A 13,443-nucleotide genomic window follows, 5' to 3' on the forward strand; every position below is an offset into this window, starting at 1 on the left:
ATTATTATCTGGGGCTTCTTTTCATAGAGCCAGGTAAACAAGAAGCTTCAAGGCAGGCATTTTCACAAGCTCCCTACTTTAAACAGTCCTACTTCAAAGCGTTAGCTCACAAAAAAAATTCCTTTCTCGTGTTCTGAAGTCCTACATGGCAAGTTTTCCTGTAAATCGACCCCCTCCTCTAGGGGATGCACTTCTGCTCATGTCAGGACATGGCACTCCCCTACAACACACAGCTGGACGTGTCCAGACTTCAAAGAAGGCTGCAGGCTGATTTCACGTGGCTCCAGAGCACCAGGAATGCAGCTCTGCCCCATGCCACCTGATGATACATCATAACCCAAGAGGCTTTTGTGTGAGCCTGCAAACCTGGAGCTTCACCCATCCTTACCTGGGAGGACATCACGTTTGGAACTCTTTTTCCACACCTCAGAAAAAGCAGGGACAAACAACGAGCTGGCTGCTGAGAGGACCGTGCATCAGGAAACAAAATGTCTGTAATCGTGCTACAGATTTCTATGTGTCCATGGGAAAAATTTCATCTCCCCTGTGCAAAAAGGGGATGATAACTCTCACAGAAGAGCTGCAGTGGTACAATTCTGTATTTCATCGGGAATGAAGGGTATTCCTACAGTCCAGATCGTGCAGGGAAATGGGAAAGGCACCACTATGACTCATGGCTCCCCTCAGATTTTTCAGGCAGCACTGCTGACATGAAAAGCAAGAGCAATGGAAACCCCAGCTCCCAGCTTCCTCCTCCAGATCCGGGCAGCTCGGGTGTTACTGCTGGGAACTGCTGCCCTCTGCTGTCACACAAAACACAGGCGAAATTCTCATCTGACAAAGCAAGATTTCAAAGGGCCCCATGGTTTTGGTCTGGAACCTTTACACCTCAGTTGCCTGCCCCTTTTTGTAGCTCATCCCATGTAACCTCCCGCAAGCCAAAGGTGAATTTGATGATTTCACTTAGCCCATCACCATCACTACAGCTCTTTCAGAGAAGAGGTTAGCTATTAGTTCAGCAAAACACCTCTTACTATCTGCAGATCTTTGTACTGGATTGTGCACAACGCCAGGGAACATGCCAGCAGATATCCTGCCCTCGGCACTGGGTTTGGACTAGACTGAAGGAATAAAATGCACAGCTGTCATGCCTGCATGGCCACATTCGATTCTCTCCTTGTCTCAACCCTCAGTGGCAGTGTCACCATTTAAAAAGGAATGTTCTGAAGGTACAATGTGAAGGCTGAAGTCTACATCTAAAGATGCAGCCCTCAGGTAGAAGAATCCTGGCCTTCTGTGCTCAGGATTAGAAGCATAAAGGGACAAGGAGAGGATACACCACGCACCCCCAGCCTGCCGGCAGCAGAAGGACACCTGCTCTGCACAGAGCTGCCAACTCACCTGACTTCCTCACCAGCAAAGTCAAACACTTTGGTGATTGTCACTTTTCCTGAATCTTTTGGCTTCTCGGAGTCTTTTGGTTTCTCCTGAAGCTTCTTCACATTCTTCTCTTCTTCAGCCTGTGAATACAGGAAGGAGAAAGCAAAGCAATGCATTCGTGCAGCCAAACCAAGTCACTGTTCCGAGTGGCCAAGGGCCCAAGACAGCACCAAGGACCCTCAGGCAGCACCACAGTTCAGTCTGGCTGGTCAAAGCACGTCACCCACAGACAAGAAGAAGCAAAAGAATCCCTGCTGCTAGAAGGAAACTCCCTGTCTCCTTCCCAGACTCTCATTGGAAGTCAAGATTTAGAACAGACCCAAAATGAGAAGTGAAACTGTAATTAAATATAGGAACTGACAAGAATATATTGCTGCACTTCAGAAAGCAAGCACAACTCTGAAGAATTCAGTTTTCCCAAATCAAGCACAGCCAAAAAGCAAAGCTGCCAGGGTGGATTAAACAGAAATACATTCGGTTTTGCCCAGGAATATATGAGACCCATCGGTAGCAAATGCAAGGCTGATCTTCACAGAGAACCCTGAAGATACCAGGCCATTTGTCAACGATGTTGAGAGGAAAATAGCTTTCTTAAGCTATCTGTCTACACTGCCTCTTTATTCACACAGTAACAATTAGATCTTTTAATGTTATACGTGAAAATCCTCAGACCATGCACATAATCAATGCAAAAACTTGAATTCGTGCTCAAAATCAACCACACACTGAGGACAGCTTCAGAAAACAAGTCCAAATTAAGAAGTTCACAAGAAGAGCAGAGGAATTGCATCTCCATAAATTATTCCAGACCGCAGGGGAACTTTTAATGACCACACGTGTTCTAGTGATCCACGCGTAAAACTAGAACTGCTCAGAAGAGAACTTTTCCTCTCTCCTTCTCTCTTGCCTACCTACAGCCACCTCAGCTGCTCAACCAGGATCAACTGAGGTGGAGAGAAGCGTGAGGCTTCAGAGAGAAAGGCTCTTCTGAAAGTTGCAAGCTTATGCAGCTACGCTGTTCTCCAGCTTTCCAGTGGTTAGAGAAAGAAGCGTCACACAATGAGAACTGTTCTCCTCACACGTCACTCGTTCAAGAGTCAAGATTATAGTTATAAGAGATTATTTTGGCCAATCCCCTAAAAAAGGGATCAATCGTAGCAAGAGAGGGGCAGTGGTGCCTCTCCTCTGTCTCCCTAGCTTTGGAGCAGCGGGAGAGGCTCAAGAAGCCACGGGGGAGAGTTGTACACACAAGGTAACTCAGACCAGGCCTCACTGTTTCTACTTCACAAGGGGACCCAACAACAGGAAGGGAAGCCACCAGGGCTCCATGGGACACTCCAGGATGCTTATGAGCATCTCCAAAAAAATCAGCGCCATCAGACTGTAGACCTCCCTGTCTGGAAGACCACCAGCTGCATATGTTTTGCCCATGGTGGGGCTCCAGACTTATAAGATGGATGGGGCAGGAGCAAATCCATCCCCTCCACCAGCCAGAACCAGCACTTCCCAACTTCAGCCCCTTCCCACACACATCTGTGAGGAATGCCATTTATAACACATCCCCTCGGTGAAGGCCCCGGTACCTTGTCAGCTTGCGTGGCCACCGCTGCTTTGGGCTTCTGTCCCACATCGCTAAGGAAGCTGGCCCAAAGCGCGTCCTCTTTCTTTTTCTCTTCTTCTTCCCTGTCTTTTTCTGCCTGCTTCAAGTCGTCCACCTCCTCCTCTTCACTTTCCTGAGCCTTGCCTTCCTCTTTCTCATCGGGCTCTAGCACGAGGCCTCCTTTCTTCCTCTTCCTGGAAGCAGACACCCAAAAAACCGCACTGAGACCCTGCAGCACCACCCCAGACACCAAACTTAGTTGGGCAAAACAATACAGACGCCCCGTATTCTGGCTACAGCACCCTGGGAGGCTTCCCCTAACCTCGGAGGGGGTGAGCTGGTTAATTACAGGCCTGCCCTGATCAGAAATGACAGTAATTAGGTGGAAAACGTGGTGAGAAGCCCTAAATGGGGCTTATAGGGGGGCATACAGTGTGGGCATACAGGTGGATCGTGGAGGAACCTCCAGGTGAGGAGGCCTTAAATATGCCTTATATGTATGGTTTTAGGATGCCCAGATGAAAAACTGCTTAATTAAGGGCATTATTAACGGATCTAATCAGCCCCTGGTGAGGGTCCCGAGGCTTCCCACCCTTTTAACCCCCAGCCCCGAGCCATAACACGCACCAAAACGAGGCATTTCTCCTCACCGAGCATCCTTCCAACCACAAACCCTCGCGGAGCACCGCACAGCGCCAAAAACAAGCCAAATTTCGGTGAATTCCCCGTCACGGCCGCGTCCCTACCTGGCTGCGGGCCGGCGGGGGCTGCTCCTGCCGCGGGCTGCCCGGGGCCGCGCCTCCTCCTCCTCCTCCAGCAGCTCGCCGCCCTCATCCTCGCTGTACTCCGCGCCTGCGGGCACAACCGGCAACGCACCGCGCTCGTTAGGCCCCCCGGCGATTAATTAAGCTCCCCGGTGATTAATTAAGCTCCCCTAACCAGCCCCGGCCCGGCGGGAGGCTCACCCGAGGGCACGTAGTCCTCGTCCTCGGCCGAGCTGTACGCCTCCTCCTCACAGCCCGACATGGAGCCGCCGGTAACCACCGAGAGCCGCCGCCGCCGCCAGAGCGCCGCCCCCGCCGCCGCCGCCGCCCTCCAGCGCCCCCTAGAGGGGAGGACCCCGCTGTCCGCCCTGGAGGGAAGCCCGGCCCGCAGCCCCTCCGCTTCCGGGTGGCGCCCCGCAGCCGTTGCCATGGCAGCGCGGTGCTGGTTGGTGGATGGAGGTGCCTGTCAGCGCGCTGCGCTCTCCTATTGGTCGAGGCGGGGGGAGGAGGGAGGGGCTGGTGAAGCGATGGAGGGCGGCGAGGCGAGCGGCGGGCTGCTGCAGCAGATCCTCAGCCTGCGCTTGGTGCCGCGCTCCGGTAACGGCACCGCCGCCTACTCCAACCCGCTGGCGGCCTTCTCAGGTACGGACACAACCGAGAACGGGGCTGGGAGCCGGGCCCGGCCTTCCCGGGGGGCCGCTGGAGGCCGCTGGGCCTACCTCGGGCCTAGCCCGGGCCTGCCCGGCCCCGCCATGACGCGCCGTCCCCCCGCAGAGATGTGGTACGGGGTGTTCCTCTGGGCGCTCGTCTCCTCGCTCTCCTTCCACGTCCCCGCCGCCCTGCTCGCCCTCTTCACGCTGCGGCGCCACAAGTACGGCCGCTTCATGTCGCTGGGCCTGCTGCTGATGGGCATCGTGGGACCCATCACCGCCGGCATCCTCACCAGTACGGCACCGGCCGCTTTGGGCAAAAAACACCCAGGTTTGGGGGCTGTGTAAAAAATGGGCCGTGTCTGTGGGCTGGCTCATCGTGGTTTGGAGCCAGAGGCTGCCCCCAGACAGCTCAGCACCTCACGGGGGGCTTGGCAGAGCTCTGCCAATGCTTTTCTCCATTAATCCCCGTTGCCAGCCACATTCGTTGCCTGGTGGATAAGATTTATCACATATCCAGCCCGCTGGGCTGTAGCCCCCTCCCCGTGGCACAGCCGTGTGTTTTCCACGCCACGCAGTAACCTTTCTGCTTTCTCCCCCTCTCCGCAGGTGCTGCCATCGCAGGAGTTTACAGAGCCGCAGGGAAAAACATGATTCCCTTCGAAGCCCTCATTTTAGGCGTGGGTCAGACGTTCTGTGTGGTGGTGGTTTCGTTCCTACGGATTTTAGCCACTCTCTAGCTTTCTTTCGGATGTTAGCGCTTGAAAATGGAAGGGACTCCAAAGACCTGCCCCACTCCTGGGCTCTGTGAATCGAGTAACAAGGGAGCGCAACTCGAGGGGTGCCTCAGTGTGCGCTTCCTCCCCTGCTCGAGGCCGTGTGAAGGCTTTCTGCCTCCAGGCTGGTGGCAGAGCCTGATCTGAAGGGCTATGTGCCACAAACGTGCACTGGAGAACGTGCTTTCTGTAACTTCTGTTGCTCGTGTGCCACCGTAACGGCTGGGCTAGCTCCCCCTGGCACTGCTCAACCTGTGCCACCGATCCGGAGCAAACAGCTGCAAGCAACGCCCAGCTGCTTCCTGGCTAAAATGTTCCACTAAAGGGGTCCCTGGTCTGCTTTAGAAATTAAGATGAGATTTAATTTTGTTACATTTTCGTAACACTAAGTGCCAAGTGAAACTTTATTTCCCTGGGGGAGGCTCAGCTACCTTCTCCAGGTGACAAATTGTGGCAGCAGCAGAGCATAACTGAACAGCAGCCACGCCTGCTGTGGTGTCTTCAGCGCTCAGTTAATGCTTTGACCTCTTGCTGCTTTGTTTGCAGTGAGCCAAAAGCTCTTTTAGTGAGAAATTTCCTTTATTGTTTTTCTTCTGGCCCTATCTTTGCTCATGGTGAAGTTGGGGAGCAGCAAAAGGAAAAATCATAGCTGAGAATGAAACCTTGTGGCCGAGAGCTGTGAACATGCCTCGGGGCAAGGGAAATGGTGTGAAAGTTGTGATTCTAATCAATTTTATTACTGTGAAGCTCTTCAGACACTGGACGTCCTGCCCGGGAGCTGCACCCCGCTGCCCGCAGCAGCAATCCCAGGGCACATGTGAGCGTGCACGGTTGTTTCTCGGGCTTTGGAGGAGATCTGTGTTCCTGAACTCATCCTGATTTCACCTGCTGAACGTGCTCACGTCGGTGTGGGAGAATTGGACATCTTCACTGGCGTGCAAGCATAATTTTAGATGCCCCTCAACCCCTACTGGCCGAGGTGCACTCCCTCCTAACACACTGGTTTAGCTTTAAGTGGCTTTTCATTAATTCTTCATCTGCCCCTTGCCTGGAGGCGTGCTGTGCGCTCAGGGCACTCAGGTGTGCTCTCTGGGGGGTGGTTTTTGGGGCCGTGGGGAGGCTGGGGCTGAATCCTGAGGCTTTTGCTGCGTGGAGTAGCCAGCCCCAGGGCTTTGCTGGGGTCCCTGCTGTTTTGTGGCTGCTGCCATCATCTGGGTTGCAGCAGGGAGGCACCATCCGTGTCCGGCCTTCCAGGCCACGCTTCCCACCTGGGTTGTTTCTGAACTCGTTGGGTTTCCAGAGCAGCTCGCCCTCCGTGTCTAATCCCCCCCGTACGGCCAGTGGTGTTCCACAAAGGTGATGAAACAGCCCTGAACGGGATCACGTGCATCATGAAAAAGAAATTCTCTCGCTGTGATATGACTTCTCTTGATCAGTCCTCTGGCAGCGGATGGAGAAAGTTGTTTTTCAGGAGCTTGAAGGAGAATACGCTCAATTTTAGCCTGTGTTAATCCAGGGAATAAAGCTGTGAATTTTAAGAGCTGAATGCAAATCCTTCTCCTTGGCTGGGTGGGGTCTGAGCCCTGGGGCTCTGGTGGGGCCTCTCCCCTCTGTGCTTCCAGCCCCTGCCCCAAATGAGAAGCAGGAGTAACGAGTGAGCTGCTTGGATCTCCTGCCCCTTCCTGCTGCTTATTTCAAATCACCACGCACAGCTTGTGCCTGGAGCACCTGGTTTAACTCACTGACCCGTCCTGTCCTTTCCCAGATGGATTAGAAGTGCTGGGGCTGGACGGGGCGGGTCTGGCCGTACCATCCTGCTGGTGCCCTGAGCCTACTCCCCTCATTCTGGAGAACAAATGGGAAAAAAAAAAATCACTGGGACAGACAGAAAACCCCCTGTTGTCTGCCTGCTGAAGTCTCCCAGGGTCTGGTTTGTGTGTTTGCAGCTTGGGCACCACCTGGCAGCTGTGTGGCTGTCCCAGCGATGCTGCTCTGTGCCTGGGTGCTGTGAAATTTGCAGGGAATTCATGTAAAGAAGAGGGGAAGGGTTGGCTGCTGCCTTCTCTTGGTGGGTTTAAGCAGTGGGGGCGAGCTTTGAGTCCCTTTGGTCATCGTGGAGCACAACAGGAACCTTGGCATCCCCAGCTGCCCGCCTGCAATAAAACCAGACCCAAACAGCGGTGTAGATTCGAGCTGAAGCACCAGGGCAGTCTGAATGCAGGTTCCTCCCTCTCATCACATTATTTCATTGTCCCCTTCGCCTTCCTTCAAGCAGAGGAGTCTCTTGAGTCTTCAGCAGGTGGTGGGTGGCTCCGCTCGGCCAGAAGGGTTTGGGAAGGCTGGGGTTTGGAAATGCTGTTCTTCTGGGCTGGGTAAGTGCCCCACGACTGCTTGGGAGAAGAAAATTCCCGATACACCACAACACGAGCTTGCCAAAAGCTGTAAAGAGCTTGAAAATAAAATGGAAATGCCAAGAGCCCAGCAGGGAACTCCATGCAGAGAAACCTTCCTCCCGGAGAGTTTTATTTTTCTGCTGGCACTCCTGATCCTGGCAGTGATGATCAGTAAACGCTGTAACGAGCGAGGTGAACGGAGTCGTGTGTTTGTTCGGCAGGAGGGTGGGGTGGTGAGAAGGTTGGTGTTGATTTTGGGAAGCCACGCTCCTTTTTGCCTGGTGCAGGGCTGGTTTCTCCTGTCCAGGGCTGTCTGCCCCAGGGCTGGCAGGTTCCTTGCTCTCTGCAGCCCCATGGGGTGGTTCTCGGTTGGGGAAGGTGGCTTTGATGGGGACAACATCTGCATGATGGGGTGTGCATTATTTTATGGCTACGTACAGCCTATAAAGATCACCAAAACGAGCTTTTCTAAGAGCACAGCAGCAGTGTGCATTAGGGATTCCCCAAATCACCCCGCTGCTGCCACCAATGCATGCTCCTTCCTCCCCCAACCCCCTTCCCAGTTGCCCAGCTCACAACTGGCCTGAGACAACGATGCGGCGGGGGCTTCACTGGCAGTAGAAGGTGAGGACATTCTCCTGGTTTCCCCTGGTCAGGACAATGGGGGGCCTCAGGTCCCGCGAGAGGCTCTCGAGCCAGGCCATGTAGAGGGAGCTGGGGCAGCGCCCCTTCCTGCCCACAGGCAGCGTGCTGCGGGACGGGGCCGCCTCAGCGAGGGCACGGCCTCCTCCGGCACCGATTTGCAGCTTTTTTCCCTTAAAAAAAGCTCCTCTCCCTCCAGGACCAAATCTCTTGGTGCTGCCCCATCCCACGAGGGTGTCCGGGCCCCGAGGGAGTGCAAGGAAGGGGAGTGGGGGGATCCCAACACCTACATGGCAATGAGCGCCGCGTCCTGCGAGTGCTGCAGCAAGATCTCGTTCAGCCTCGCTTGTCGGAGAGACTGCAGAGCAAACAGTGAGGTTTCAGGAAAATAACCTAATATTTAGGAAATAACCGTGCTGGGGGCAGAAAATAACCTAATATTTAGGAAATATCCATGCCGGGGGCACCACGCCGTCCCCAAGCACCCCAGGGAGGACTGGCGCAAAAATTTTGTGCTCTGAAAATTTGGGGAGTGGGGTTCCCAGAAGCACAGGGTTTGGGCTCAGAAGCAGGAAACCCTTCGCAGACCTTGGCTCTGTGCTTGCGGAGCTCCTCGTCGGAGATCTTCCGGGGACAGCCGTGCCTCATCTCGCCCACCGCGGCCTCGTCCTTGAAGCCGTCGTTCAGCCTGAAGGGCGCGACCAGGTCGTCGAACCTCTTGATGCTGCGAGATGAGGAGGGCAAATGATGAATTTTTAAAAATATATCTGGGGAACTTTTTAGGTTCTTCGCGTTTTTAGCAAAGCTTTTTTCCCCGCGTGCACCACAGCCAGGATTTACTTATTGCTTCTTATGACTTATCTCTTATTATTCCTTATATTAATATACAGAAATTGAGATTTTCCCAGCACGCTGTGACTGTGAGCCAGGGTTTGGCCCCATCACAGCAGCATCCCCCTGCCCCGTGTGCCCGGCCCCATCTCTGCATAAGCGTGGGGTCCCCCTGTGCCAAAATCAGGGGGTCTGTGTGCAGCACAAGGAGTCTCAGGTAGCCAGGGGGATGCATTTACTGCTCCGGCTGGGGCTTCTGGTTGATATCAGGGAGGACGTGGACCTCGTGGAAGCCCAGGCGGAATTTGCTCAGCAGTGACACGATCCTGCCGTGGAGAAAGGGACAAATTCCAAAAACTGGGGACGTGCCCCAGCTGCTGAGCTGGAGCACCCAGACGATACCGCTCTGGCACGTACGCCTTCCTCTCCTCGTCCATCCTGTTGATCTGCCCGCCGACAAACACCCGGATCCTGCATTTTCCCCACCGCTTTTTGCGCCCGAGGAGGTAGGGGATGAGCAGCGTCAGCCCTGCGGGACACGGCCGCGTTCACCCCGGGGCGTTTTTAACCTGCTCCCACCCTCTTCTATCGCCTGCTCCCACAGCATGGGGCAGGGCTCACCTCCGTTGTCGAAGAGCCAGTAAATGTCGATGGTTTTCTTGCCCTGCTGGCTCTGGAAGACGGTGCTCGCCTGCTGCTCGGCCTCCAGCTCCCCGGGGTCGGCTGTGAAGACACGCACCGCTGCCAACCCCTCCCCACAGCACTGCTCCGTTATGGGGATGAGCAAACCATCTTCTTGTCCCTGGTGAGCTCAAATCCTGCCCCCTGGGTGCAAATCCAGCTCCCCAGAATGAACCCTCAGGCTACAGGACGCTCTGGGCATCCCCGGGTGAGGACTGACTGGTGTCTGAGGCCCTGCCCTGAACTTAATTAATTGGGGAGGGAGGAGAGGAGCATGGGCAGTGGGGTGAGACCCCCAGGAGCACCCAAATTCAGCGTCCTGCCCCACTTCGGTGCACCAGACCCCATAACTGGGACAGTCCCCATCAGTGCCACGTCCCCGAGCCCCATGCAGCTTGTCACCACTCCAGAGGTGACGTTAAATCAGGCCCATCCCTGGCTGTGTGGGACGGTCACCGAGCAGCCCCGGGGACACGCACACCCATCCCCAGCCCAGCGGTGACATCCCACTGCAGCCTTTGCGTGGGAACAAGTCCCATGGGACCCATCTTGACACTCACTGTGAGCTTGCACCACGCGGGAGACGTTCAGCCCCTCCTTCATCCTCAGCAGGCACACGCCGTACTTGAAATCAAAGGCATCACTGGAAGGAGAAAGAAGGCAGCTGGCGGTGCTGGCTGTCCCCATCGGACCGGCACCAGGAATTAATGCCCACCCCGCACGGTGTGGCGTGTCCCTCTGCGTGGGGACGGGGAGGGCTGAGGGGGGCTGTACCTGCATCAGCATCTGGATGCCGCTTCGCAGGTTGTCTGGGAGCGACCCCGCCCTGGGCTGGGCAAGGGGAAGCCCTCAGGGCCTCCCCAGCTCCTTGTCATTGCTGCTTTAGGAGCTGGGGAGCTGGCACCCAAGGCACAGCCCGGCCCTACTCACGATCAGCACGTTGCCACAGATCATCAGGCTGAGGTTCTTGGTGAAGGTGACCACGAAATCCACCAGCGCCGGGCGAAAGTTGGGGGGCCTGGTCAGGACCAGGCACTGGGGCCTGAGGAGGGGGGAAAGGAGAGGACATAGGGTGGCACCGAGCCCCTCTGAGTGTCCTGGCTACCCCCGTTCCCCCTCCATGGCACCGAACCCAGACCCCCTTGCCTGTAGTTCTTGATGTGCTCGTCCACCTCGCTGAGCCCCACCGAGTAGCTCAGGGCCATGTTGTAGGAGCTGGCTTGCATGGAGGAGCCCCAGTTCATGTCTGCATGGAGGGGACGGGTCAGCAATGGGGACAAACACCCCGGGGGGGACACGGGGCTGTCCCCGGAGCCACCACGCACCCGGCTTCTTGTACAGGACATAGCCCAGGAGGAAGACGACGATGCCGAGGGCGATGAGGGCCGCCCACCAGGTCAGCAGGAACATGATAAGCACCGAGATGGCGGCGCCGAAGAGCACGGCCCACTTGCTGTTCTTGTTCTTCCCATAGCCCTTCCCAAAAAAGCCTATGAGAGGGTAGAGCTGGTCCTTGCAGAGGCACTGCGGGGAGAAAGGCGTGAGAGGCACCGGGCCGTCCCCTCCACATCTCTGCTGACAGTCTGGGGACAGGGACAGGGGACAGCCCTCACCTGGAAGACCTTGGGGGCTGAGATGAGGCAGGCTAACGCTGAGGACAGGGTGGCACCAAAGATCCCTGCCGTGATGAGGGGACCGAATCCCGACACCATGCTCGTGCTCTGCCCAAGAACCCAGCGGTCAGGACCCCCCGTGCATCATCCTGCACCCCGACCCTAAAGGATTTCCAGCCCCCAGCCCCTTCCCTCAGCGCTGCCCCATTCCACATCAGAAAAAAAAGCAGCGAAAGGAGCCAGCAGCAGAGCCTGATTCTGGCTGATGGGAGCCGAGGAGGCCCCGGGCACACCTGGTAGTGGTTGCTGAGCCTGTAGGGGCAGCTGTGCCGCTGGGCGCAGTCGGTGAAGTTCCAGCCGAAGCCACAGGCCAGCCCCTCGCAGCCTGGCGAGCCCAGGGGCACGCTGTCGTTCAGGCTGCCCGAGGCATCCCAGACCACACAGGCACCTGTAGGGCACCGCAAAGCTCGTGTCTTGCTCGCCCACCAACCCCAAAAGATGCTGGGGCACCGTTCCTGGCTCTCACCACCCCTCTTCTCCTCCCCGCTTCATGCGGATCCCACCTGCCCACGCTCACCTACGGTAGCAGACAGCAGCAGGTAGGATATCGTGGTCCAGAAGATGGCCATCAAGGTGCCCTTGGGGATGGCCACGGCAGGATCCTGTCCGAGGGAGGTGCAGAGAGAAGCAAAGCAGCCTTCCAGGGACCCCCAGGGATGGTTTTGGCCCACCCAAATTTCTTGCCCATCCAGTTTCCCGTCCTGAGATCTGCCAACTCACGTGGGGACGGTGAAAACCTACCTTCAGATCACCCGAAATGTTGGCCCCAGCCAAGATGCCGGTTGCCGATGGAAAGAAAATGGAAAACAAGCTGAAGAAGGAGCCCTCGGGTCCACGCCAGCTGGGCACCAAGTTCTGGACAAAGATGTTGGCTGGGGAGGAAGCAGAGGAGAAGCATCTCCACCCAGCTCTGCACGGCCGGCTGCTCCCAAACCTCTCTCACAGCACTGCCTGGAGCCCAGGTCCGTGGTGGACCCACCTCTGTAGCCAAAGAAGCCCTTGGCTTGCTTCTCCGCGGTGGCTAGGATCACCGTCCCCACCAGGTAGTTGGCGAAGGAGACCAGGATGACCAAGAAGAAGAGGACCTGGGCCTGGGGGAGCAGAAAGGGGCAGCCGGCTCCCCTGGGCTGGAGGCCGGGCCGGCTGAGGGGGCGAGCGCTACCTTTGCCTCCCACTCCATGCCGGCCAGCGTCACCCGGCCCAGCAGCAGGGTGACAGTCACCACCCCGATGATGCGGATGTCGTTGGTGGGGTCCACCATGAGGGCGTCGTGCTCCTGGGGAGGGGGAACCATCACCGGTCGGGAAGCAAACCTCCCTGTGGCAAACCACCATCAGCTGAGGGTTGGTTACCAGCGTTAACCCAGCGTTGGTGGCTTGGGAAGGGCCAGGAGAAGGTTTTGGGGCGGTTCCATCAGCAGAGGCTGTGAGGAACCTGCTCCCTCAGCAGGTTTGGGGTGTTCGGTGGGGTTGTGGGGCTGGGGACGCGGTACCTGACTTCACTTTGCCGTTGGTGGATATGGCGGAGATGGACAGGCCGGTGATGGTGGTCACCGCCACCGACATCAGGATGATGAGCCACGTCAGGGCTGTGTGGGAGAGGACCGATGGCACCCACTGGCTGGGTGCCACCAGCAGGGGACGAAGGGACCGAGGTCACCACGGAGCTGACCCCGCAGGAGCATCACCCAGCACCCGGGCAGAGCACAGCCGGGAGACATCGGGACCGGCCTTACCTCGAGGCTGGAGCGGAGGTCGGCCAGCGAGGGCCTCCCCCTCCTGGCTTCACCCACGCCCTTGCTGTTGGCGTAGTGCTCGTAGGCGGGCACCACGTCCATGGTGTTGTAGCCGAAGGTCCTGGTGCAGAGGGTGCTGGCCGAGAGCTGCGTGCCCTCGCAGGGAGGCCGCTCGGCCTCCTCCACGCCCAGCAGGGTGCTGATGGTGAAGCGGCCGCTGCAGTGGGACAGGGGCTCCGGGCAGGGCAGCTCGGACAT

General features: G+C 56.9%; 3 protein-coding genes across 4 annotated transcripts in view; 1 reads left to right on the top strand and 2 right to left on the bottom strand.

Annotated features, from left to right (window-relative positions):
• The window catches only part of CFDP1 (craniofacial development protein 1), a 50,119-nt gene extending 45,955 nt beyond the window's left edge, over positions 1 to 4,164 (bottom strand). Inside the window, exons 1-4 of the mRNA XM_027465748.3 lie at positions 4,006 to 4,164; positions 3,787 to 3,892; positions 3,024 to 3,234; positions 1,402 to 1,520 (exon numbers count right to left, since the gene is read on the bottom strand). Coding sequence (XP_027321549.2) covers positions 1,402 to 1,520; positions 3,024 to 3,234; positions 3,787 to 3,892; positions 4,006 to 4,066 — 497 coding nt within the window. The 5' untranslated portion in view covers positions 4,067 to 4,164. The remainder of the gene's footprint in view (positions 1 to 1,401; positions 1,521 to 3,023; positions 3,235 to 3,786; positions 3,893 to 4,005) is intronic.
• Positions 4,165 to 4,281: 117 nt separating this feature from the next.
• TMEM170A (transmembrane protein 170A) lies at positions 4,282 to 6,856 on the top strand. Of its 2 annotated transcripts, none has more exons than XM_027465749.3 (3): positions 4,282 to 4,446; positions 4,579 to 4,785; positions 5,064 to 6,856. In XM_027465749.3, the coding sequence occupies exons 1-3, from the start codon at positions 4,332 to 4,334 to the stop codon at positions 5,192 to 5,194; spliced, it is 453 nt and encodes a 150-aa protein (XP_027321550.3). In that variant the 5' UTR covers positions 4,282 to 4,331; the 3' UTR covers positions 5,195 to 6,856. The 2 variants fall into 2 exon arrangements, with proteins under 2 accessions (XP_027321550.3, XP_027321551.1); XM_027465750.3 differs by having other exon boundaries at positions 4,289 to 4,446; positions 4,579 to 4,749.
• Positions 6,857 to 7,352: 496 nt separating this feature from the next.
• Positions 7,353 to 13,443, bottom strand: SLC12A3 (solute carrier family 12 member 3). The gene is given in 17 exon segments (XM_072043997.1): positions 7,353 to 8,373; positions 8,556 to 8,623; positions 8,854 to 8,989; positions 9,336 to 9,422; positions 9,514 to 9,625; positions 9,718 to 9,819; positions 10,338 to 10,819; positions 10,924 to 11,023; positions 11,103 to 11,301; positions 11,391 to 11,498; positions 11,684 to 11,838; positions 11,968 to 12,052; positions 12,192 to 12,322; positions 12,430 to 12,541; positions 12,613 to 12,767; positions 12,943 to 13,066; positions 13,186 to 13,443. Coding segments are annotated over 17 exon segments (2,556 nt in total). The 3' UTR covers positions 7,353 to 8,231.

The sequence above is a fragment of the Anas platyrhynchos genome, chromosome 12 (assembly GCF_047663525.1).
Source record: "Anas platyrhynchos isolate ZD024472 breed Pekin duck chromosome 12, IASCAAS_PekinDuck_T2T, whole genome shotgun sequence".
Lineage (NCBI taxonomy): Eukaryota > Metazoa > Chordata > Aves > Anseriformes > Anatidae > Anas > Anas platyrhynchos.

Excerpts from the sequence above, each read along its gene's own strand:
- TMEM170A (XM_027465749.3), top strand. The coding sequence starts at position 4,332 with ATGGAGGGCGGCGAGGCGAGCGGCGGGCTGCTGCAGCAGATCCTCAGC. Across the intron at positions 4,447-4,578 it reads CCCGCTGGCGGCCTTCTCAG|AGATGTGGTACGGGGTGTTC; the intron begins GTACGGACACAA and ends GTCCCCCCGCAG. Across the intron at positions 4,786-5,063 it reads TTTGGGCAAAAAACACCCAG|GTGCTGCCATCGCAGGAGTT; the intron begins GTTTGGGGGCTG and ends CCCTCTCCGCAG.